General features: G+C 46.4%; 1 protein-coding gene across 2 annotated transcripts in view; it reads right to left on the reverse strand.

The window, feature by feature from the left end:
- PAICS (phosphoribosylaminoimidazole carboxylase and phosphoribosylaminoimidazolesuccinocarboxamide synthase) overlaps positions 1–26,832 on the reverse strand; it is a 130,548-nt gene that overhangs the window by 24,289 nt on the left and 79,427 nt on the right. For both annotated transcript variants that reach the window (XM_082264894.1, XM_082264893.1), the window contains one exon: positions 16,365–16,555. In XM_082264894.1, the coding sequence (XP_082121020.1) occupies positions 16,365–16,555 (191 nt within the window). The remainder of the gene's footprint in view (positions 1–16,364; positions 16,556–26,832) is intronic.

Below are 26,832 nucleotides of genomic sequence, written 5' to 3' on the forward strand. Positions count from 1 at the left end.
GACGGAAGGCCCAGGAGGCAATGAGCGCCTGAGTAGAATGCCCCTGACAGGGAAAGGAGGAACCTGACCCTTGATGGAATAGGCCTAAACCACCGTCTGTCTAATCCATCTGGAAATGGTCGCAGAGGAAGCGGACACCCCTTTCCAAGGCTCATCCGTGAGCACAAATAATGAGTCTGATTTCCTAAAAGACTCCATAGCTGCCAGGTACATCCTAATTGCCTGAACCACATCCAAGGCAAGCAAAGCAATTTTCTTTGGATGTTTTGGCCTGGGACACAGGGAAGGCAACACAATGTCTTCATTCAAATGAAAATCAGAGACAACCTTTGGAAGGAACGACAGACAGGGGTGAAGAACCACCTTATCTCTGTGATCCACTAAGTAAGGTGATCAACAGGATAACGCCACCAATTCCGACACCCTGTGCGCAGAGGTGATAGCCACCAAAAAGGCCACCTTCTGGTACAACGTAAGCAGGGGAATCTCCCGAAGATTTTCAAAGGGAGGTTTCTGGAGGACTGAGAGCACCAAAGTGAGGTCCTAAGGCACTAATGGAAACCGCCAAGTGCCGAACTCCCTGAAGAAAAGTGCAAACTAGGGAGTGTGTGTCCAAGGGCCATTAAAAGAAGATCACTAAGGCCAACACCTGGCCCCTGATAGTACTCAAGGCCAGTTTCTGCTCTAGTCCCCGTTCAAGGAAGGTCAAGATCAAAGCCCCCTGAAACAGAACGAGGATGAACCCCAAGAGACTCACACCACGCAATGTACGTCTTACACGTACAATGGTCGATCTTCCTAGAAGTAGATTTCCTAGCTTTTAACAGCATTGGAATCACCGACTTTCAAAGCCAGCGACTGTAAAGCAGGATGGAGGATTGGTCCTTGGCACAGCAGATCCTCCCTAAGAGGCAGCTTCCAAGAAACGTCGGCGACCAGTCACACCCGATTGGCGTACCAAGCCCAGCGAGGCCAGTCCGGGGCCACTAAGACGACCGGAATCCCTTCTGCCTCGATCCTGCGTAGAAGTCTTGGCAGAAGCCTGAGAGGAGGAAAGGTGTAAATCAGACAATACTGATCCCATGGGGCCACCAGTGTGTCTATGGGGTCCGTCAGATTATCCCGTGACCGAGCCACAAACCTCTGCACCTTTCTGTTGACCCGGGGCGCCAACAGATCCACCTCAGGGATGCCCCACCAGATACAAAACTGATGAAACACCTCCGGATGAAGGAACCACTCCCCTTGGTCCAACGCCTGCGGACTGAGGTAATCTGCCTGCTAGTTTTCCACCCCTGGAATGTGTACAGCGTAGAGGGCTGGAACAAACCATTCTGTCCACCTTAGAATGCCAGCTACCTTCAGAGCCACCAGGAGCTTCAGCTGAATCCTCCATTTTAAAGGTCTCACGCACAGATACAATCAGTGCATTCACCAGCACCTTCTCGTGTGCGGTTGCAGAAGTGGACGAATCATCCTCACTATCTGAGAACTCAGGACGTGTGGTCGCAGATCCAGCAGAGTGACCCACGTCCGCGGTGGCCAAATCAGATTCAGGATCTGAGGAGACAGATAAGGCAGGGGGCGCTTTTTGCTAGCCCGTCGCCCAAAGGACACAAAGGACTCCAGGACCGCCGTCAGTGCATCAATGGATGGTTGGGATCCAGAGTGCCCTGCAACCTCTGAGAAGGGTTCAGGTGGGGAAATGTGCTCCAAAGACTCCATGAGACAATAGGGGGACCCCACAAGAAAATGTGCAAAAACACTGCTAAGGGACACACCCACCGCTCCGGAAGCATCACTTGGTCGCCAGTAAAAGATCACCTAATCGATCCTCAGCAGAGAGGTAGAGGACCACACCAGACTCACCACTCAGCAGAAACAGGCATCTGCAGCCACCAGGATAATTTGCACTCTACATGCGGCGATCAGGAAGTGAAAAGGTCCAGGAGTCAGCACACTGTAATGACCGCCACTATTTTCATTTGCAAACCACCGCAAAATGGCTGCCGGACTACACAAACATAGCTGCAATGCATTGAGCACACAGACTACAGCAAAATGGCAGCACCGCAAGGCTCCCAGGGACCCAGGAGGGATTTCTGGGCCTCAAAACATGACAGGCAGGAAGGGGGCCTCTGGTAGGAGCCCCCACCAGGTACATCCCCGCCCACAGCTGATCATCGGGTCGCCTGCGGCGTACCAGGCGGGCACTGATCCAGACAGAACCGCCTCTCTATCGAAATGGGGGCTGTCAGCCAGGAGGAACACTGCGACTCGGGCCAGGCACTCGGTCGTATGGGAACTCACGAGGCGTTTAACTTGCAGGCCAGCCCCTGTAAGGTGTGGCTACGTCGTGGCCAACCTAGCGCCTAGTTAAGGTCTGCACACGCTCCCTGGCCAGACATAAGTGACCACTGGATCTAAATTATCCAATCTGTCGCCCAGTCCGGCAGTTGATTTTAAATCTCACAGGAAAAAAAAAAAACAGGAGAAATAATTCTAAAAAGAAAAAAATGCCAGGACCAAAGGTCAAAGCAAGGAAGTAGGTCTTTACTCCTGACTAAGAAAAAAAAAACTGAGTACCTATAGCAAGGAGAGGGAGTACACCCCCTGGGACTGCCCATTGGCATAGTCAGACTTTTTTCCACCTAGTGTCCTACTCCTGTAGGGTGCAGTATAACCCAATGGTTAAGAAGATCAGGAGCTGTGTCCATTAATGAACAAAAGAGAAAAACTTGTTTAATATTATTATTTATTTTATTACATTTTTTTTTTTTTTTTACACTGTCCCTTTAATATTTTCTTTTTTTTATCACTTTTATTCCTATAACAAGAAATGTAAACATCCCTTGTGATAGAAATAAGGAATGGCAGGTCCTATTTATAGAGACATCTGGGGTCTATAAGATCCCAGATCTTTCCTCTACAATGGAAAGCTTGAGATAAAAAAGAAAAAAAAAACATTGATCTCGTGCTTTCCAAAAAAAAAACATGGCAGGGTTTACATCTGCCCTAACAGAAAGGGACATCACTTCCAGTTTCCTAGAACACAGAGATAACCAGGGACCTTCCGGGAAAGCCCAGAGAGGTGGCGGCGGGCGGCAGGGGAATCCCCTCCTACTGCCTGTAAAAGCAATAAAGTGGCTAATAAGCCACTAGGATTGCTTTAAGATGAAAGAACATCACTGGCTGAGAAAAAATAAAAATACTGGGGTTATGGCATACAGCTGCAGCCATAGCCTAAGTATACCTACTTGAAGCCACTCACGTACATATACCTGATTTGGCAGAAGTTGGTAATATTCAAAAATCAACCTAGTTGTGTTGGGACTCCGTAGCAATTTTTCAAGGGGAGTGAGTAGGGGTGGGTCTGTCAATGACCCAAGTTGTACCTGAAGGGCATGTTGCAGTGGATAATTACAGAGTAGAAACATAGGGAAAAGGTTGAATTCCTCCTGCAACTGGAAGAAGCTCTAAAAGCCTTGAGTATTACACAACTGACACAAATATCTAATCCCTCGTGCAGATCACCTTTGTGGGTCAGGAACTGTGCGCAGCTCATTCAGTGTGGGTTTATTCCATAGTGGTTCTTTAGGAAACTAGTCCACAAGGCTGTACAGATATGGGTAACTATTGTAAGACATAGAGACAGAGTAGTTTCCAGCATGGTGGTACCTTTGCAAGGGGGTACTTGTCGTCTATAGATATTGTTATATTTTTTTTTTTAAAAGACGAGACTATAGCAGCTTCAGTGGTTGTACAGGCGTTAGCTGAGAAGGGATGAAGCCAGTCATGAACATTAACTAGCTAGGACGCTAAATATTAGATATAGGGGTAGTGTTAATACCAGCGCTATGGAGTTTCAGTACCCTTATTGGACTGGGATAAACAATGTGATGTAAGCTGCCACCAACCTACCTCTGAGGTAGTGAAAAGTGAAAAAGTGCAAGGTTGTTGGGTTCGGCGCTATCACTCTTAAGATATTTCAAAGATAAAAAATGTGTACTGTGCGTATTGGTGAAAGATAAAATACATAAAACCATACGTCTTTAGTAAAGTGCATATAGTGCGTTTGCCACTTAAATGCAAGGTGCTTAGTGCTGATTTAGCTGCTTGCCGACCGCCGCAAGTAGATTTACTGCGGCGGTCAGCCCCTGCCAGGCAGAGTGACGTTAATTAACGTCACTAGCCTGGCAGGGTCTGGGGAGCGAGCGCGCGCCCGCGGAGGCGCGCTCCCGCTCCCGCGCGGTCACGCACCCCCCCGCGCGTGTGACCAGCGGACCCGATGTCCGCCGGCCACTCGGCGATCGTCGGGGGAAGAGGGAGAATGTCAGGCAGCTTGTGTAAACAAGCTGCCTGTCATTCTCCTCGCTGTAAAGACACTGATTTCACGGATCTAGTATGTAGATCCGTTGATCAGTGTCCTTACAGCTAGAGCCACAGCCAATCACAGTAAGAATCACGCCCCTAGGGACACACACAGCCCCTCCCTCCCAAATAAAGTTAACCCCTTCACTGCCAGTGTATTTTTACAGTAACAGTGCATATGTATAGCACTGATTACTGTAGAAATGTCACTGTTAACCCCAAAAGTGTCAAAAATGTCAGTCAAGGGTCCGATCTGTCCGCCGCAATGTCGCAGTACCACAAAAAAAATCGCAGATCGCCGCCATTACGCTTTAAAAAAAAAACAACAAAAATGACAAAAATCTTTCCCTTTGTTAGTAAACGCGATAACTTTTGCGCAAACCAATCAAAATACGCTTTTTGCGATTTTTTTTACCAAACATAGGTAGGATAAAACAAATTGGCCAAAAATGTTAAAAAATTTTGATTTTTACATTTTTTTTTGGGGAATTTCATATAAAAAAATGTGAAAAATATTGCTATTTTTGCAAAATTGTCGCTCTTTTTTTGTTTATAGCGCATGATCAAAAAATCGCACAGGTGATCAAATACCACCAAAAGAAAGCTCTGTTTGTGGGAAAAAAAGGACGTCAAATTCGTTTAGGTACAGCGTCGCACGACCGCGCAATTGTCCGTTAAAGTCACGCAGTGCCGAATCGCAAAATACCCCCTGGTCTTTTAGCAGGAAAATCCTCCGGGGCTTAAGTGGTTAAAACATCAATAAAGTGCATAAGCTGTGTTTAGTGTACCATATCATATGCCACAATATACATAGAAAGTGCTGAGTGCTGGTATTTGCATTAAACCATGTGAGTGATTATGTGCCTTTAAATAATGAACATGGCGCTTGTGGATCTCCACTAAATGCACCGCTGCTTACCGCACATTTAAGGCAGATGATTCAACCACTCTTCGGTCACTGAAACACAAGAGAAGCCTCCATTGCATAGTATATGTTGGTTATATAAAAGCAAGTTAGCATCCACTCACATTTAGGGAGTTCACTATCAGCATACGGTGTTTGCCAGTTGCTTCCGCGTTCCAACGGCTCAAACCACCGTTACCGGAAGTGACGTCTTGGCGTAAACAAACCATGCCCTACGTGTTTCGTCATACGCTCCAGATGATGTCGTATGACGAAACGCGTAGGGCGTGGTTTGTTTACGTCAATACGTCACTTCTGGTAACGGTGGTTTGAGCCCTTGGAACGCGGAAGCAACTCGGCGAACACCGTATGCTGATAGTGAACTCCCTAAATGTGAGTGGATGCTAACTTGCTTTTATATAACCAACATATACTACGCAATGGAGGCTTCTCTTGTGTTTCAGTGACCGAAGAGTGGTTGAATCATCTACCTTAAATGTGCGGTAAGCAGCGGTGCATTTAGTGGAGATCCACAAGCGCCATGTTCATTATTTAAAGGCACATAATCACTCACGTGGTTTAATGCAAATACCAGCACTCAGCACTTTCTATGTATATTGTGGCATATGATATGGTACACTAAACACAGCTTATGCACTTTATTGATGTTTTAAATCCGCACTAAGCACCTTGCATTTAAGTGGCAAACGCACTATATGCACTTTACCAAAGACGTATGGTTTTATGTATTTTATCTTTCACCAATGCGCACAGTACACATTTTTTATCTTTGAAATATCTTAAGAGTGATAGCGCCGACCCCAACAACCTTGCACTTTTTCGCTAAATATTAGAGGTGAAAATTATAAAACGCTAGACCCACTAAATGGGCCAGTAATTTCAGGACTTCCAGTGCTATTTTGGGGGTGTGGCAATGCCAGAGTGGTGGTAATATACTGCGCCAACCTCAATACATTCACAATATAGTAACAGAAACTGGCACAAATCCTGAATAACAGATATAAAATAGAAAACAATAGGTGCAGCGCTCATGTAGATAGTGAACAGTTCATATAAAGTCCACAGGCAGGGGCGAAAATAGGAGATCAGTGATCAGCCAATCCCAACACAGATGTTAATCCAGGGGCCACCACCAACAATCACCCAAGTGTCAAAGCCTCTTACCGGACATGACTGACCCCCATTACAAAGGCCAGTCAAATGCACACAATCAAATCCCCAGGAGAATCCACAAACAGTCCCCACCGCGATCCTTGGTTTCCAGCCCGATATCAAACAGTACCAGACCTCAGATCAGACAGAGAAGGAGAGACTCCTCATGGTGCAGTATGTTCAACAAAATGTTTTATTAAAGGTTAAAGTAGCAACTTACAAAATGCCAAATGTAAAATCGCTCATCATGTTGTAGGCAGCTGCCTTGATAACCTAGAAGATGGCCGCCGTGTCTTCCAGTGTGTTGAGCGTCACGCCAGCCAGGCTCCTCCTACATGTTTCGTCATTACAAGACGTCATCAGGGGGCGTGGCTACGTGGCGCTACTATTACATTAAATATACCGGAGGAAGGCGGAGCACATCAAACAACAGGAAGCGGAGCTAGATGCGTTCCAGCAAACCGGACATGATCGCCCTCATAACCAGAAGGAGACCGCCGGCAATACCGCACTAATATCCCACCAGAGAAACCTTGTCCAAATGCCATTAATCTGTTCAAAAAGTAACTTTACAGAGAGAATTAGCCACAGCCTAAATCATTTTGGTAGATAAATCATTTTGAGCAGATTACCGCTACCCATGAGATCTAAAGAAGGATCCATCCACTATCTGGTCCACTGTAATTAAAGGGCATACATTATTCGTGACATACAAGATTAAAGAGGAACTTTACCCATGACAACTTTATAAAAAATAATGTTCTTTAGCAAGGAACATACGGTATCTCACAAAAGTGAGTACACCCCCCACATTTTTGTAAATATTTTATTAAATCTTTTCATGTGACAACACTGAAAAAATGACACCTTGTAATGTAAAGTAGTGAGTGTACAGCTTGTATAACAGTGTAAATTTGCTGTCCCCTCAAATTTACCCACAGCCATGTCTAAACTGCTGGCAACAAAAGTGAGTACACCTCTAAGTGAAAATGTCCAAATTGGGCTCAAAGTGTCAATATTTTGTGTGGCCACTATTATTTTAGAGCACTGCCTTAACCTTCTTGGGCATGGAGTTTACCGGAGCTTCACAGGTTGCCACTGGAGTCCTGTTCCACTCCTCCATGAGGACATCACAGAGCTGGTGGATGTTGGAGACCTTGCGCTCCTACACCTTCTGTTTGAGGATGCCCCACAAATGCTCAAAAGGATTTAGGTCTGAAGACATGCTTGGTCAGTCCATCACCTTTACCCTCAGCTTCTTTAGCAAGGCAGTGGTCATCTTGGAGGTGTGTTTGGGGTCGTTATCATATTGGAATACTGCCCTGTGGCCCAGTCTCCGAAGGGGGGGGGGATCATGCTCTGCTTCAGTATGTCACAGTACATTTTGGCATTCATGGTTCCCTCAATGAACTGTAGCTTCCCAGTGCCAGCAGCACTCATGCAGCCCCAGACCATGACACTCCCACCACTATGCTTCACTGCAGGCAAGACACACTTGTCTTTGTACTCCTCACTTTGTTGCCACCACACACGCTTGACACCATCTGAACCAAATAGGTTTATCTTGGTCTCATTAGACCACAGGACATGGTTCCAGTAATCCATGTTCTTAGCCTGCTTATCTTCATCAAACTGTTTGCAGGCTTTCATGTGCATCATCTTCAGAAGAGGCTTCCTTCTCGGACAACAGCCATGCAAACCAATTTGGTGCAGTGTGCAACGTATGGTCTGAGCACTGACAGGCTGACCCCCCCCACGCCTTCAACCTTTGCAGCAATGCTGGCAGCACTCATATGTCTATTTCCCAAAGACCACCTCTGGATAGGAGGCTGAGCACATGCACTCAACCTCTTCGGTCGACCATGACGAGGCCTGTTCTGAGAGGAACCTGTCCTGTTAAACCGCTGTATGGTCTTAGCCACTGTGCTGCAGCTCAGTTTTAGGGTCTTGACAACCGTCTTATAGCCTAGGCCAGTGATGGTGAACCTTGGCACCCCAGATGTTTTGGAACTACATTTCCCATGATGCTCAACTACACTGCAGAGTGCATGAGCATCATAAGAAGTGTAGTTCCAAAACATCTGGGGTGCCAAGGTTTGCACTCACTGGCCTAGGCCATCTTTATGTAGAGCAAAAAACATCTTTTTTTCAGACCCTCAGAGAGTTCTGTGCCATGAGGTGCCATGTTGAACTTCCACTGACCAGTATGAGAGAGTGAGAGTGATATCACCAAATTTAACACATCTTCTCCCCATTCACACCTGAGACCTTGTAACATGAACAAGTCACATGACACCGGGGAGGGAAAATAGCTAATCTGCAGATACGAGAACATCCACCTTGTAAAACTTGGTGAATGTATGCACAGACAACCATGTGGCCGCCTTGCACACCTGAACCACTGACACCTGATGATGGAAGGCCCAGGAGGCACTAAGCACCCTTGTAGAATGCACCTTAACAGGGAAAGGAGGAGCCTGACCCTTAATGGAATAGGTCTGCACCACTGTCTGCCTGATCCATCTGGATATGGTTGCAGCAGATGCAGCCAGCACCTTACGAGATTCATTCAGAAGGACAAACAAGGAATCCTATTTCCGAATCTACCCAGTCACCACAAGGAACACCCTGATTGCCCGAACCACATCCAGGGAATGTAAAGCAATTTCTTTAGGATGTTTTGGCTTAGGGCACAAATAAGCCAACACAATGTCTTCATTCAAGTGGAAACCTGAGATGACCTTAGGAAGGAACGACTGACAGGGATGTAGCACCACTTTGTCCCTGTGATCCACCAGGTAAGGTGACCAACAGGACAGAAGTAGTGCAGAAGTAATAGCCTCAAAAAAGAAAAAACCTACCATCTGTGATAGGAGTAAACAGAGGAAGTTCACAATTATTTTCAAAAGGCGTTTATTGAAGAACCGAGAGTACCAAATTGAGGTCCCACGGAGGTACCAAAGACCTTACCGGAGGAGCCAGGTGGCGAAACCCCTGGACGAAAATGTGAACCAAATAATTTGCAGCCAACGGCCGCTGGAAAAAATTGCCAAGGCAGAAATCTGCTCCTTGATGGTGCCCAGAGCCAAACGTTGATCTACACCTTGTGGAAACTCCAGCAGACGGGACACCAAAAAGGAATGGGGAGAAACCCCCCGAGACTCACAACAAGAAATGTATGCCCTCCAAACCCTATAATAAATCGTTATAGAAGTCGATTTTCTAGCTTTTAACAGTGTAGGAATCACCAAATCCGATAACCCTCTATCCTTCAGTACCTGGCTTTTAATAGCCAGGCCGTTAAAGCCAGTGACTGTAAAGCAGGATGGAAGATCAGCCCTTGAGACAAAAGATCTTCTCTGAGAGGGAGTCTCCAAGGAACATCGGCTACCAGCCTTACAAGGTCTGCCTCCCGAAACCAGGGAGGCTAGTCTGGAGAAACCAGAATGACTGGAATCCCTTCTGCCTCAATTCTGCACAGAAGTCTCAGCAGAAGTTGTAATAGAGGAAAAGCGTAAATCAGATAATACTGACCCCAAGGGGCCACCAGAGCATCGGCCAAAGGATTCAGAGATTCGGCCACAAACCTCTAAGCCTTCTGGTTGAGACGAGAGGAAAACAGGTCCACATCGGGAGTCCCCTACTACTGGAGACACAGTTGTAGATGAAAAGACCATTCGCCTGAACTCAGGGCCTTCTGACTGAGGTAACCCGCCTGCCAATTTTCCACACCTGGAATGTGCACAGCAGAGAGGGCTAAAACATATCATTCTGCCCACCTTAGAATACTAGCTACTTTTCTGGCTGCTAGGGCACTTTTGCTACCCCCTTGATGATTGACATATGCCAGTCGTGGCATTGTCCGATTCTTACCGGACACCCCTGCAGACGGTCCGTCCACAGGCAAAGCCTGATCGCCCGAATCTCCAGGATACTGATCGGCAGACCAGACTCCTCCTGAGTCCAAACCCCTTGAGCCGAATCCGTACTCAAGACACCTCCCCACCAGGACAGGCTGGCATCCGTGGTAACCACTGTCCAGTACAGGGGGAGAAAGGACTTCCCTTGTCGAAGCACCGGGGAACTGAGCCACCAAAGCAATGATCCCCTCGCACCCCGGCTCAACAGGATCAGAGATTGAGAATTCTTGTCCCATTTGGCAAGAATCTCCTTTTGCAGAGGCCTGGTATGGAACTGAGCAAACGGAACCACCTTGAAGGTGCATACCATCAAGCCCAGCACTTGCATGCAAGTCCTAAAAGATGACAGGTGGTTGGACAACAGGAGCTGAATCACATGCTGAAACTTCAGCAGTTTTGCCTCCGGAAGAAACACGCTGGCTGAGGCTGAATCCAAAGTCAGGCCCAGGTAGTCCAGGTTGTTGGACGGAATAAGAGCTGATTTCTAAAAATTCAGCATCCAGCCGAACTAGTGCAGAGTTCGCACAGTAATGTCCAGATAGTCTTTTAAGACAGATGGAGATTCTGCTCGCAGAAGGAGATCGTCCAGGTGCCCCAGTACCACGATCCCCCTCTGCCCGAGCAAGGCTAACACAGAGCCAACATTTTTGTGAACACCCGAAGAGCTGAGGTTAGACCAAAGGGTAAGGCCATGAATTGATAATGTTCCTCTCCCACGGCAAAGCAAAGAAACGCTGGTGCCCTACATATATTGGGATATGAAGTAGAGGTCGACTGATTATCGGCAACACCGATATATCGGGGGCCGATATGCACTTTCCCCGATATATCTGTATCAGCCATTCGGATTTACTGATATTGTCGATATTTTGATGATGTCATTGCGTATGTTGTGCGCACACTTTTTGCCTTCTAACACCGCCTCCCAAGTCTGCGCGGATCATATGTTACGCCATTTCACACGTTCTCTACCTTAAGACCGCCTCCCATGCCTCACACAGCCTTGTGTTACAGCCAGCTGCAGTCCGGTCTGGTCACTGTGCCAGCCATCCATCCACCTACAGGCCATGGCCTCAGCCACCCACCACAGGTTGCCATCCGACCCACAACAGAACAGGGTGCCAGCATCCAGCCACCCATTCCACAACAGGGTTTCAGCGAGCAAAGCAGCCACCCAGATGACACCACCAAGCCAGCCACCCGCTACCTTGACCACACAGTGTTCCAGCAAGCCAGCTACCCACAACAGGCCAGGGTGAGTGAGTGACCCCAAGCCAGCCACCCACACAACACAGTGACCCCAAGCCAGCCACCAACCACAGTGTTCCAGCCAGCCATCCACCCACTCACCACAGTGTTCCTGCAAGCAAGCCACCCACAACAGGGTGACACCAAGCCAGCTAGCCACCACAGTGTTCCTGCAAGCTCGCCACCCACCACAGACTGTTCCTGCAAGCCAGCCACCCATAGCAGGGTGACACCAAGCCAGCTAGCCACCACAGTGTTCCTGCAAGCCAGCCACCCAGAACAGGGTGACACCAAGCCAGCCAGCCACCCACCATAGTGTTCCTGCAAGCCAGCCACCCATAACAGGGTGACACCAAGCCAGCCAGTCGCCACAGTGTTCCTGCAAGCCAGCCACCCATAACAGGGTGACACCAAGCCAACCAGCCACCCACCACAGACTGTTCCTGCAAGCCAGCCACCCATAACAGGGTGACCCCAAGCCAGCCAGCCAGCCACCACAGTGTTCCTGCAAGCCAGCCACCCAGAACAGGGTGACACCAAGCCAGCCACCCACCACAGTGTTCCTGCAAGCCAGCCACCCATAACAGGGTGACACCAAGCCAGCCACCCACCACAGTGTTCGTTCCTGCAAGCCAGCCATCCATAACAGGGTGACACCATGCCAGCCAGCCACCACAGTGTTCCTGCAAGCCAGACACCCATAACAGGGTGACACCAAGCCAGCCAGCCACCACAGACTGTTCCTGCAAGCCAGCCACCCTGAACAGGGTGACACCAAGCCAGCCACCCACCACAGTGTTCCTGCAAGCCAGCCACCCATAACAGGGTGACACCAAGCCAGCCACCCACCACAGTGTTCGTTCCTGCAAGCCAGCCATCCATAACAGGGTGACACCATGCCAGCCAGCCACCACAGTGTTCCTGCAAGCCAGACACCCATAACAGGGTGACACCAAGCCAGCCAGCCACCACAGACTGTTCCTGCAAGCCAGCCACCCTGAACAGGGTGACACCAAGGCAGCCAGCCAGCCAGCCAGCCAGTGCCACCACAGTGTTCCTGCAAGCCAGCCACCCAGAACAGGGTGACACCAAGCCAGCCAGCCACCACAGTATTCTGGCAAGCAAGCCACCCACAACAGGGTGACACCAAGCCACCCACACTGCCAGGCGTCAGCCACCAACCCACACTGCCAGGCGTCAGCCACCAACCCACAACAGGGTGCCAGCAAGCAACCCACACTGCCAGGCATCAGCCACCAACCCACAACAGGTTGCCAGCAAGCAACCCACACTGCCAGGCGTCAGCCACCAACCCACAACAAGGTGCCAGCAAGCAACCGACACTGCCAGGCATCAGCCATCAACCCACAACAGGGTGCCAGCAAGCAACCCACACTGCCAGGCGTCAGCCACCAACCCACAACATGGTGCCAGTTCCAGGAGCAGCAGCAACTTTAGCAAGCCATTTTTTTAATCCTTTTTGTGTCTTCAAATTGAAATGGAGATGGATGAGGAGAGAAAAAGTAAGAGTGTGGTCTGGGACTATTTCTCGTCTCAACCTTCTCCAGGAAAAGCAGCAGTGTGCAACACATGTACAAACCACATAAGCATGGGATCAGTAACTGCAAAAAACAAAAATACGTCAAATCTTTGGGCCCATCTAAGAGTTCATCATATTGAATCGTGTCATGCAGCACAGAATATAACAAAATGAATATCAATGTGATTTTGATTCAGTACCTCCTCCACTATCCCAGGCAACAATACCAGATATGTTTGTGAAAAAAAAACAGATGTCACTGTCTAGATTCAAATGGAAGATTCCAACTGCTGGACAGAGTAATCACAGAGATGATTGTTACTGATAACCAGCCATTTACAATGGTGTCTAACTCAGGATTTCAGCGGTTGATGTCCATACTTGAGCCAAGCTACACACTGAAGAGAAGTATTATCGAACCGAAATGCTGGCAAAGCTTCACCAAAAGGTCGTTGACAAAGTAAAGGCTATGCTGCAAACAGAGAATGCTGGCAACTCACTCTCATTCACGATGGACTGCTGGTCACAAACAGAGTCAGAGTCACTAATCATTCTTACATGCCACTTCATTGACAGCAGATGGACAAAAAGGCAATTACAAAAGTGATGCAAGGATCCCAAACTGAGTACAGTAAAGAAATGTTTCTAGGCATGCTTGAAGAATGGGGAATCAACAAAGACCAAGTGATGCTTGAGCAACTTTGAGACAGTGGAGCAAACATGCGGAAAGGAATATAACAAAAAAACTATCAGCGCAAAACCAAATATGTGATATAACACTCAAAATAGGTAAAAACACTGTGCGTGAATAATGTACTGAAAAAGTGCTTGAATATCACTGTGCATAAAACAAATATAGCCGGCAGCAAACACCAATCGTGTTCACATCCCACAATTAATCAAAATAAATACAAAAAATGTGCTGCGCCAGACGTGCACCAATAAACATAAATGATGTTAATATAATCAATATCTGAAGTCCATACAAGCTGTAATTGTGCTCAAAATCCAATAAATGTGCATTAGTGTCCAAATCAGAAATGCAATCTGGTGAAAAGTGCACACCAATCTGTGAAATCCCTCCACCTGCTAGATTGGCCTCTCACCTCCAAACAGGACCCAGACGGGCCAGCAAAAGCATGTACTGAGGATATCAGACTCCTGGAAAGACACTCCAGCCTCTCACCTCCGGAGGTCTCAAGACACGGGACATGCAATGCAAAATATAAAAGGGAAAATATAGTGCTCTCCGTTTCAACAATCAGGCTTTATTGAGGAAAATAGAAGTTTACTCACATGTACAGGGCACTTCACCGTGCCTGCTGTTATGGCAATAGTAATAGCGTGTGTCACTCGAGAGATGTTCGGCGTCGGTCACGCAAGCTCCGCCCCCCTATACGCGTTACGACGAGCCTATGGCTCCAACGTCTTCCTCGGTAGGGTGACCCCTATATATGGGGGGCGGAGCTTGCAAATAGAGAAATGGATTTTACGGTAAGTTCTTACAAAAATCCAATTTTCTCTTACGTCCTCTGACAGACGCAGCTCTCAATGCTTCTTTACTAATGGGATGTCCCAAAGCAGTGTAGGCATGAGGGGTGGGAAGAACGCAACCAAAAAACTGTTAACGCAATTCCAAGGCTAAAAAATTTAGCCAACGGGGCAACAAAAAAAGCTCAACCAACAGGAGTTAGGGTATGTGCACAAGGTTCATTACCAGAATAATAGAAATGCAAATTTATTGCAGTTTTTAATCCTTTTTAATCATTTTATTCTTTAATTCTTCCTTTAAACAATGCTTCCATATTTCATTTAGTCTTCATTCTTTTTTCAATCCTTTTTTCTAGCTGCTTTTTTTCACTGGAAGATGCACAAACCTAAAAAAAAAAAAAAAAAAATGAATGAAGACGTATTAAAAAAGGAATGAAAATAGATACCCGCTTTCCACTTGTAGGGGCCAGCAGGACCAAAACTGCAGCATGCAGCAGTTTTAAGGTATGAAAGAAAATGCAATGTTCCAAAAACACAAGGCTAACATTTAAATGAAGAGGCAAAAAAGTAAGACCTGAATGAAGAAGCACTGTTCTTTCTGCTTTTAGTGGAAACACGAGGAATAAAAAGGATTAAAAACACCGTTATTAGATGGCAGTGTGCACATACCCTAAAAATATTTAAAAGGAGAAAATGGAAAATTGTGTTTGTGATCCCATGTCATAACTTCCAGGCCCCACAAGCACTCACATTTCCTTGGTCTTATATTCCCTATTTCACCTGTGGTATGGACATAAAATACAGCTGCTCTACAAGGGGACCTGCTAAAATAAAAAAAATTCAGTACTCCAAGTACTGTCAACAGGGCATTCAATCTCTCATATCAGATAGTGGTTTTCTAATTTTGGGGGATATTTACAGGCTATCTGAAAATATTCCTGTCCTGTGCACAGAGATCCTAACCCACTCAATAATGCACGGACAGTACGAAAATCCTTGATTAAAACAGTGTTAGTTACTTATGCCCGCATTTACGAAATTGTCTGAGAAATATAGGCACTTTTTTTTCCATCTTGGATACAGCAAGGGAAAGTTATAACCCCTGTCAGATTCTTTTTTTGCCATCTGTGTCCCATTGGGGAAATTTCCCTTTACTATATGTTCCATAACCAAACAGGAAGTGAGAAAAAATCCCTGAAAATAAAGGGAATTCCTTTGGGACCCCTAGGTCACCAAAACTAGTGTCCCCATTGGAATATTTCCCCTCTATTACTTTTCTGGGGACAACCCAAAATTTGGGATTTTCTTTTACTTTCACTTTCAATGATATTAGTAAACAGGAGAAATAGAGAGGGGGAATCTCCCTAACTGGGGCACAGACTGCAGTAAAAAATGACAAGCGTTCTAATCCCTCTTTAATCTATCCAAAACTAAGAAAAAAGTTTGCCTTTAGTTATACTTGAAATGCAAATCAGGAGCACAGATGTGATCCTGTTCTAAGTTTATAGTCACATGATAGTCAGACTAAAAGATGTTTTCCTGTGAAATGCTGCATGTCTGACAGCATTAAACTGTTTCCTTCTGACTCCCATGCAGAGATCACATTGCAGTCATCAGCTCAGTCATAAATGAACAATAAAAAGAAAATCTGCAGCATCAAAGTGCTTATGTAAACCTACTCTACAGTTACATGTGATAAAACATGGTAATATCTCACCTGGTCATTTACATCTGGCTGTCCTAATACACCACCTGTTGGCTGAGGCTCCCACGGACTGTCATGACTCTGAGGAGGGCTGATCAGTTTTACTGCTGAAGGTATTTCACATGAGTTAGCAGAATCCTGATAGGACTGTTTTGTTGGGGTGTGAATCCATGCATGCTTCTTTAGATCTGGACAATGAAGTTCTATGAAGAAAAAATGCAGCAACATTTACATTTCACACTCAGTTCAAGCAAAAGATCATCAAGACTAAGCCCCATTCACATCAGGCAGATTTGATATGCAATTTGAGATGTCAAATCGCATGCCAAATTGGAAGCCTATTGCCCACAATGGCACCACCCGAATCAGTGCGATGCCGGCTTTGCTGCGCCACACCGATTCCCAAAAGTAGTTTCTACAATACTTTTGGCAACTACGGGGCTGATTTCAATAGACATCTGTGCAGGAACCCACACAGATGTCTGTCAAATCACCCTCAAACTCACACTGACATGTGGGTTCGAAACCGTGCGAGTTTGAACTCGCATGATTTTAAATCAGCCCTCAGTGTGAACGAGGACTTAAGGTCAGTTTGGAAAAGGACATCATGAAATGGGGTTTTTTTTGCTAAGTTAGTTCAGCATTCTAGGTGGGCTTTACTAAAACTGATGTACGCAGAATCTGGTGCAACTGTGCATAGTAACCAATCAGCTTCCAGGTTTTAGCCCCTGTTCACACTTAACATGGCTTTGAAAATGTTCATCTGAACTTGCACGATTTCAAAGCCGAATTTCAGTCCAACTTCGGGGGTGACTTCAAAGATATCTGTGCAGCTTCATGCACAGATGTCTATTGAAATCACCCCCGAAGTTACCAAAAGTAGTGCTTTTGTAAATCGGTGCGGCACTGATTTAGACGCTCCCATTACCGGCAATAGACACCGATGTGTTTGGGGGCTTATTGTCATAGTCTTATTTAACCACTTAAGGACCGCCCGCCACAGTTATACTGCGGCAGGCAGCCCCTCCTGCGCAAACCGATGTAGGTATACGTCGGTCGCGCGCCTGCAGCTAGGCCGCGCTCCCGCCCCCACTCGTCAGCGGGGACTCGGATGCACGGGGCAGGCGACTCCGATTGACGCCTGACACCCGCGATCGTTCCCCGCTAAGAGAGAAGAACGGTCAGCTGTTGTAAACACAGCTGACCATTCTTCTCTCTGTAATGATCACAGAGTGCCTGTGATCCTTCTATATAGGAACACAGGTCTCTGTGATCATTTCACAAGCCCCCACAGTTAGAGTCACTCCCCTAGGCTCACATTTAACCCCTTGATCACCCACAGTATTAACCCCTTCCCTGCCAGTGTCATTATTACAGTAACAGTGCATATTTTTAGCACTAATTACTGTAGTAATGTCGCTGCTCCCCCCAAAAGTGTGAAAAATGTCAGTTAGGGGTCCGATCTGTCCGTCGCAATGTCGCAGTCCCGCTAAAAATCGCAGATCTTCGTCATTACTAGTAAAAAAAACAAACAATAAAAATGACATAAATCTTTCCCCTAGTTAGTAGACACGATAATTTTTTTACCAAAAATATGTAGCAGACAACAAATTGACCTAAAATGTAAAAAAAAAATTAGATTTAAAAATGTTTTTTTTTTTGGGAATGGTATATAGCAGAAACTGAAAAATATAGTTTTTTCTTCAGATTTATCGCTCATTTTTTGCTTATAGCGCAAAAAATAAAAATCACAGAGGTGATCAAATACCACCAAAAGAAAGCTCTATTTTTGGGGGGAAAAGGGACACCAATTTTATTTGGGTACAGTGTCACACGACCACGCAATTGTCCGTTAAAATAACACAGTGCCGAATCGCAAAACATGGCCTGGCCATTAAGGGGGCAAATCCTTCCGGTCCAGAAGTGGTTAACAAGCTGACGTTAGAAGCTGATTGGTTACTACTGTATGCACAGCTGCACCAGATTATGTGCACACCAGTTTTAGTAAATCTCCCATATGTCTTTGGCTGTTAGTACTATATGACAGATGCAGTTTTGTTCTCTAAGCATAGAAGAAAGGCAGAAAAATGGTGATGCCCACAGCAATTTGATTAATAAAAGACACTTTATGGGGGTAGTATAGAAACAATACTATGAACAATAACAGGATGTCAGTTGAAGCTGAAATCTAAAAATTCTCCCCTTGCTCCTGCACTGCAAGTGTTTTTTTCATATTGGATTGTTTACTGATTAAAAAAGCTGTGAATTTTTATACCATAACCGGTTGATTCCTTTTGTAAGTCCTTTTTGTGGATCTTTAATCCTCTTATTATTATTTCTGCACTGCAAGGGTTGCCTGCTTGTTAAGTCTAGGGTAGTGGTCTCTAAACTGTGGCCCTTTTGGTAATATTTAATCTGCTGACACCAACAATGGGGCATAATTCTCCCCACTGACACCAACGAAGGGGCACAATTCCTCCCAATGAAACCAACAATGGGGCACAGTTCCTTCCAGTGACACCAAAAATGGGCCATGATTTTTCCCACTCTGACACCAATGATGGGGCACAATTCCTCTCACTGACACCAAAGATGGGGCATTTGTTTACTGATTCTGGGACAATTTCTACTTCAATGTGCACAGTCTGGCCCCCTCTAGAGTCTGAAGGACAGTAAACTGGCCCTTTGTGTAGAACGTTTAGAGACCCCTGGTCTAGGGGGTTTTAAAAGCAATTTTTCTTACTTAACCCTCTGTTCCCTTGGCAGATGGTGCTCCTCCATGCTGTGGCAGTGAACTGTCCCTCAGCCTCCTCATGACCAATGCAGGGATATAGATATAGAGGGTCAAGTAAGTAAATCTACTTTCTTTTCGTACATCACGGGACACAGAGCCATAAATCATAACATATGGGTTATATAGCCACCTATAGGTGAAGGACAGTGGTGGGATTCAGCCGGTTCGCACCGGTTCTATGGAGGTTTACAAATGTCCATGGATGTCCAAGTTTACATCTATAGACAAGTGATGCCTATTATACTAATTGCGGTTCAATACCCTATTGATTTTATGATCGTTCATTTATGTTTATATAGAACCCTATTTGTTAGAAATATGGCGGCCTCAACACTTCCTGTTGGGTGGAGATGAAGTTGTATACACCCAACAGGAACAGGAAGTTGATACTTGCTAACGAGATGGAGTAGTATATAAACACTGCCCATCGCCGCAGACCGGAAATACGTCTTTGAAAACGCCCGGAAGAGGAGGGCGAAACGCGTTAGCGATACCTCACTTCCGGTGTGGTGGAACGCACGCCGCAACCACGGAGCGTCCAAGCGCACCATACAGTCAGGAAGGACAAGACCATTTGTATTACACGCCTGCTTTATTCTACGAAATGTGAGTTTTGATTTTTGATTTGCACAATAAACTTTTATAATCGGATTTACACTATTGTGAGCATCCTCTCTCCATTTATATGCATCGGGGTATTTGAACCATTGGAGGTACACCTGACTTGGAGAAGTGTGGCAGCTGGTTCCTTACTAGGACACAAGCTTTGTCGACCCTTATAGCTGTATAGCGTAGGGGTCATTTTTGTCCGGTAAGTGAATACCCAAAGGGGGAGGATCGGCACCTTTTCACTGCACTGGAATGATTGCATGATAGTGCACTTTCTTCTTGGCACTCCAGCACTTTCGTGGGACCCATTTGGAATTGCTTATAGTTATCCATTTATTGGAAATCTTATTGAACTAATTTTATCTGGACTGGCACCTTACCTTATTTATTGATTTCATTAATTATTACGTTCTCTATACTCAAGCTTTTTTTGCACATTTTTGCACTTAATATTGCACGGTGCACTTTTAAGAGCTCTACATTGTAGATAACTTTTTTGTGTATTGTTCACATTCAATACTGATTTGCGCTGAGTACTTACATTTTTGCACTTGAGAATTTTGGTTACCACCATTATTTATGAACAGCTGCATTTTGGTTTCATTTATTTCACTTATTAATGGTAATATGCAATTTAGCTAACCATCATTTATATTTCTTATTTATATTTCATATCTAACACCCCCTTCTTTGCGCTGTATTTGCACTGCACTATGGAACCGGTTTCAAACTTTCTGAAAGTTCGCAGAACCGGCTGAATCACTCTAAGCTGGCGGCCAGGGAGCAGCAGAGCGGGCAATGCTGTGGGCACTCTGCAATGGTTGGGGGCAATGCTGTGGGCACTCTGCAATTATTGGGGGCAATGCTGTGGGCACTCTGCAATGATTGGGGGCAATGCCGTGGCGCTCTGCAATTATTGGGGGAAATGCTGTGGGCACTCTGCAATGATTGGGGGCAATGCTGTGGGCACTCTGCAGTGATTGGGGGCAATGCTGTGGGCACTCTGCAATGATTGCGGGCAATGCTGTGGCACTCTGCAATGGTTGGGGGCAATGCTGTGGGCACTCTGCAATGATTGCGGGCAATACTGTGGCACTCTGCAATGGTTGGGGGCAATGCCGTGGGCACTCTGCAATGATTGGGGACAATGCTGTGGGCACTCTGCAATAATTGGGGGCAATGCTGTGGGCACTCTGCAATGATTGGGGGCAATGCTGTGGTCTCTCTGCATTGAAAGGGGGCACGCTGCGCTGGTCACTGTGCATTGAAAGGGGGGCACGCAGCGCTGGTCACTGTGCATTGAAAGGGGGGCACGCAGCGCTGGTCACTGTGTATTGAAAGTGGGGCATGCTGGTCTCTCTGCATTGAAAGGGGGCACGCTAGTCTCTCTGCGTTGAAAGGGGGCATGCTGGTCTCTCTGCGTTGAAAGGGGGCAAGCTGGTCTCTCTGCATTGAAAGGGGGCAAGCTGGTCTCTCTGCATTGAAAGGGGGCACGCTGGTCTCTCTGCATTGAAAGGGGGCACGCTGGTCACTGTGCATTGAAAGGGGGCACGCTGGTCATTCTGGACCCCCTATATAAACCCTCCCACACAGGAAGTACCTCAGTTTTTTCCCTAGTTGCTAAAGGTGAAGGTCGCTGTGGACAGTCGCTCCACATGTTTGTTATGTTTTAAAGAAGAAGAAAGAAGATTATGCTACATACCCCGATCAAAGATCATTGGATCTAAGGGGTTAGCTATCAGATCCATCTAAAACAGTCAATGGACTAAAAAGATGGTACTCCTGGTACCGCGGGAATCTTCGTTTTTTTTATAACAGGTGCACGCCGCATGAGGGGCGGGTTCGAATGCAATGGCGTGAACGTGGACGCTGAAAGGGGGCACTTTTCAGCATAAAAGGGCGCGATGTTAAAGGAACTGTTTTCAACGAGCTAGCCTCTGTCAGAGGCTGAAGGGGACACAGAGCAGCAGCAGCTGGGTTGCATGAGTCATTGTGGGTGTATGTTACTGGCACAAACAGGTCCTGTATCTTAGTATAATCAGTGCTGTGTGCATTAGGCTGTATAAGCTTGACACAAGCCTTGAGTACACATAAAAGTTTGTACCTCAAGTTGGTCTTGCTATAAAGCAATGTCTGCCCGAAAAAGGGCTGGAGTGAGCACAGTTGGAAAAGGCACTATGATGCCACCATCAGGCCTTGAAGGTTCTAGTCGTGCTTCCACTGTGTCTACTCCTCCTGAGAAGCCAGAGGCATCCAGCCAATCTGAACCATTACGGTTGTCAGGCATAGTAGCTACTCTGTGTACTTCTTCTACAGCCTATGTCACTAAGGATGATTTGGCGTCGGCATTGGCCAGCCTGGAGGGTAGGATTGCTGACATGATTGCAGCACCACATGGAGGAAAGAAACGGGATAGATCACCCTCTCCTGAGCCACCCTTTGAATCAGTTCAGGATTGGGCAGAGGTTGTGGAAGATGTAGCTGATGGTGACCCTATGGAAGGTCAAGCTGGACATTTCTGCAGTCAGCATGCCACACCTGTGAGGTGGATGGATTATCTCGGCAAAGGAGAAGTGCTCACTAACACAGATTTAGTCAGATTTCTGAAAAATATTTGAGAGAAATAGGCCTTTTGTGTACATAGAAAAAATCTTAGATCTTTGAGTTCAACTCATGAAAAATGGGGGCAAAAACAAAAGTGTTGCGTTTATAAATTTGTTCAGTGTAATTGCGATAACTTCAGCTAGAAGGGTATCGGAACTATCAGCTCTTTCCTGTAAAGAGCCATTCTTGATATTTTATCAAGATAGGGTGATTCAGCGTCCACACCCAGATTTTTTGCCCAAGGTAGTGTCTGCCTTTCATTTGAATCAGGACATTATATTGACTTCTTTTTTTCCAGATCCTCACTCAGAGGAGGAAAAGTTATTACATTCTCTTGTTGTAGTGCGTGCACTTAAGTTTTACTTAAGGGAGACCGCTCAGATACGTAAGACCCAGAGCTTGTTTTTGCTGCCGGAAGGGCCTAGAAAGGCCCTACCAGAGGAGTAGGTGCCTCTTGGGCACAACGCCATCAAGCCTCTATGGCTCAGATTTGCAAGGCCACGACTGGGTCGTCTTTACATACGTTCACTCGTTTCTACAGAGTGGATGTTGGGACTCTGCTTTTGGCCGTAGTGTTCTGCAGGCGGCAGTGTAATCTTTCTTTTGGGGTCAGATGGTGGTATTTTTCGGTGTCCGCCTTCCCTCAGATGCATTGCTTTGGGACATCCCATATGTTATGATTTATGGCTCTGTGTTCCATGACGTACGAAAAGAAAAATTGATTTTTAATTTATCCTTACCTGTAAAATCCATTTCTTGAAGTACATCACGGGACACAGAGGTCCCTCCACTCTTCTATGGGGTCTTTATTGCTTGCTACAAAACTGAGGTACTTCCTGTGTGGGAGGGGTTATATAGGGGGTCATCAATTCTGATTGGTTGCCAATGTCCTTCACCTATAGCTGGCTATATAACCCATATGTTATGATTTATGGCTCTGAGTCCCGTAATGTACTTCAAGAAATGGATTTTACAGGTAAGTATGAATACAAAATCAATTTTTTACATGCCTGCTAGACCTAAACGAGCAGTTAAAGCTTGCAGTGCGGATGCAGCACCACTGCAAGAGAGAATTTCCAAGTGTCCTGGAGTTCAGCTTTAAGACCAGAACAGATATACACATGTTTATGCTTTTTTTTACTGAACTGAGGAAAAAAAAAGAAAGTGATGGTTTATCTCAACCCTGTTACATTCTTTAGTTGGTCTGAAGATAAAGGGTGAGAAAAAATATTGCCAGATAATTATTTTCTTGTAGTCCATTGAGGGGAAGGAAAGGTCTTTAACCTTCAGGTAATATTGCCGCCTAAAGAAGAATTTGAACAATGTAAAAACTGTGGCCCGTCCAGGATAACCTCTCCTTCTACCAGCATAGTTACATAGTTAGTCAGGTTGAAAAAAGACACAAGTCCATCCGGTTCAACCATAAAAAAAAAAAAAAAAACAGTATTGAAAACCCTACCATACAATCCCATATACACAATCCTATACCCGCTGTTGATCCAGAGGAAGGCAAAAATGAACCCCAGCAAAGCATGATCCAATTTGCTACAGTAGGGGAAAAAAATTCCTTCCTGATCCCCGAGAGGCAATCGGATATTCCCTTGATCAACTTTACCTAAAAAAAAAATGTTAGTACCCATTTATATTATGTACACCTAGGAAAGAATCCAGGCCTTTTTTAAAGCAATCTAGTGAGCTAGCCAGAATCACCTCTGGAGGGAGTCTATTCCACATTTTACGGTGAAGAAACCTTTCCGTATTTGGAGACGACATCTGTTTTCCTCTAACGTAAAGAGTGCCCCCTTGTCCTCTGTGTTGACCTTAAAGTGAACAGCTCAAACCCAAGTTCACTATATGGACCCTTTATATATTTATACATGTTGATCATATCCCCCCTTACTCTCCTCTTCTCAAGAGAAAATAAATTCAGTTCCTCTAATCTTTTCTCATAGCTGAGGTCCTCCATGCCTCTTATCAGTTTGGTTGTCCTTCTCTGCACTTTCTCCAGTTCCCCAATATCCTTTTTAAGAACTGGTGCCCAAAACTGAACTGCATATTCCAGATGAGGTCTTACTAATGATTTGTACAGGGACAAAATGACATCTCTCTCTCTGGAGTCCATGCCTCTGTTAATACAAGAAAGGACTTTGCTTGCTTTGGAAACAGCAGCTTGGCATTGCATGCTATTATTAAGCTTATGATCTACCAGAACACCCAGATCCTTCTCCGCTATGGATTCCCCCAGTTCTACTCCACCTAGTATGTATGATGCATGCATATTCTTAGCCCCCAAGTGCATAATTTTACATTTATCAACATTAAACCTCATTTGCCAAATAGTTGCCCAATGAAACAGTGCATTGAGGTCAGATTGTAAGTTGGAGACATCCTGTAAAGAAGTTATTCCACTGCAAAGCTTGGTGTCATCTGCAAAGACTGAAATGGTACTTTTAATCCCAGACCCTATATCATTTATAAAGATATTAAAAAGTAAGGGTCCCAACACTGAACCTTGGGGTACACCACTGATAACTTTAGACCAGGGATATGCAAACTATGGCCCTCCAGCTGTTGCAAAACTACAAGTCCCATAATGCCTCTGCCTCTGGGTGTCTTGCTATGCCTCATGGGACTTGTTGTTCTGCAACATCTGGAGGGCCACAGTTTGCATATCCCTGCTTTAGACCATTCAGAGTAAGAATCATTAACCACTACTCTCTGAATTCTATCTTTTAGCCAATTTTCTATCCAATTACAAACCGATCTTTCCAAGCCTGTAGACCATGGGTGTCCAGCAGGACCCACAGGCCATGGCCAGCTCTCAGCAGGACCCACAGGCATTGGCCAGCAGGACCCCCAGGTCATGGCCAGCATGACCCACAGCCCATGGCCAGCTCCCAGCTGGACCCACAGACCATAGCCAGCTCCCAGCAGGACCCACAGGCAGTGGCCAGTAGGACCCGCAGGCAGTGGCCAGCAGGACCCACAGGCCATGGTCATCAGGACCCACAGGCCATGGCCAGCTCGCAGCAGGCCCACAGGCAATGACCTGCCCAGCAGGACCCGCAGGCAATGGCCAGCTCCCAGCAGGACCCACAGGCAGTGGCCAGTAGGACCCACAGGCAGTGGCCAGCTCCCAGCAGGACCCACAGGCAGTGGCTAGTAGGACCCGCAGGCAGTGGCCAGCTCCCAGCAGAACCCGCAGGTAGTGGCCATCAGGACCCGCAGGCCGTGGCCATCAGGACCCGCAGGCCGTGGCCATCAGGACCCGCAGGCCGTGGCCATCAGGACCCGCAGGCCGCGGCCATCAGGACCTGCAGGCCATGGCCATCAGGACCCGTAGGCCATGGCCATCAGGACCCGCAGGCCATGGCCATCAGGACCCACAGGCTATGGCCAGCACCAGACAACCAGACAGTATTGAAGGCTATTTCCTATTTTAAGGTTACTGGGTGGGCAGGGCACGGGGGCAGGGTAAATGGGGTGTATGGGGGGGATGGAATGTAGGGGTTAGGTGGGGGTGTCAGGGTCTCTCACCTCAGTAATGCCGATTGCAGCTCCTTGCACGGCCTCCTGGAGGGTGATGACATCTTCCTCTGCCTGCCTCCAGTCCAAAGACTCCGGGAGTTTTATAAAAGTAAGCTGTTCTCACTGCTGCAGCCATCCAGACATACATGACCCGTCCCCTCGTTGTAGTTTCCTGCTTCCTGCTGCTCAGTTCTCTCCACCCACCGCCACCAAGAACTTGAGCACTGTCCGCACTACAACTCCTGGAATGCAGTGCAGCAGCAACTCAGCCAATCAGCGGCCGTGGCGGGCGATTTCCTCAAAAAAAAAAAATGTCAACAGACAGCGGCCGTGAGAGCGGCTGTTTTCAATAAATGTTAGCGGGCGGGAGACTTAAATTCTGCGGCCGGTGGGCCGCATTACCGGCAGCTCTGGGCTGCATGCGGCCCGTGGCTGGCAGGTTGGACATGCCTGCTGTAGACTTTACCTTACACATTAGCCGTGTGTGGGGAACTGTGTCAAACGCTTTTGCAAAATCCAAGTATACTACGTCCACAGCCATCCCTCTGTCCAAGGTTTTACTTACCTCCTCATAAAAAGAAATCAAGGTTTGTTTGACAACTTCTGTCTCTCATGAATCCATGCTGTCTGCTGCTTAAAATATTTTTTTCCAGCAAGAACTCATCTATGTGGTCTTTTATTAAACTCTCCAATATCTTCCCGACTATAGACGTTAAACTAACAGGTCTATAGTTACTTGGCAAAGACTTTGATCCCTTTTTAAATATAGGCACCACATTGGCCCTACACCAATCCAGTGGTACTATTCCAGTCCTTAACGAGTCCCTAAAAATTAGAAACAAAGGCTTAGAAATTACAGCGCTCAATTCTTTTAGGATGCGTGGGTGAATGCCATCTGGTCCAGGCGCTTTATCCACCCTTATTCTGTCTAAATATTTCTGGACC

Source organism: Pelophylax lessonae (genome assembly GCF_965119305.1).
Source record: "Pelophylax lessonae genome assembly, chromosome: 1".
NCBI lineage: Eukaryota > Metazoa > Chordata > Amphibia > Anura > Ranidae > Pelophylax > Pelophylax lessonae.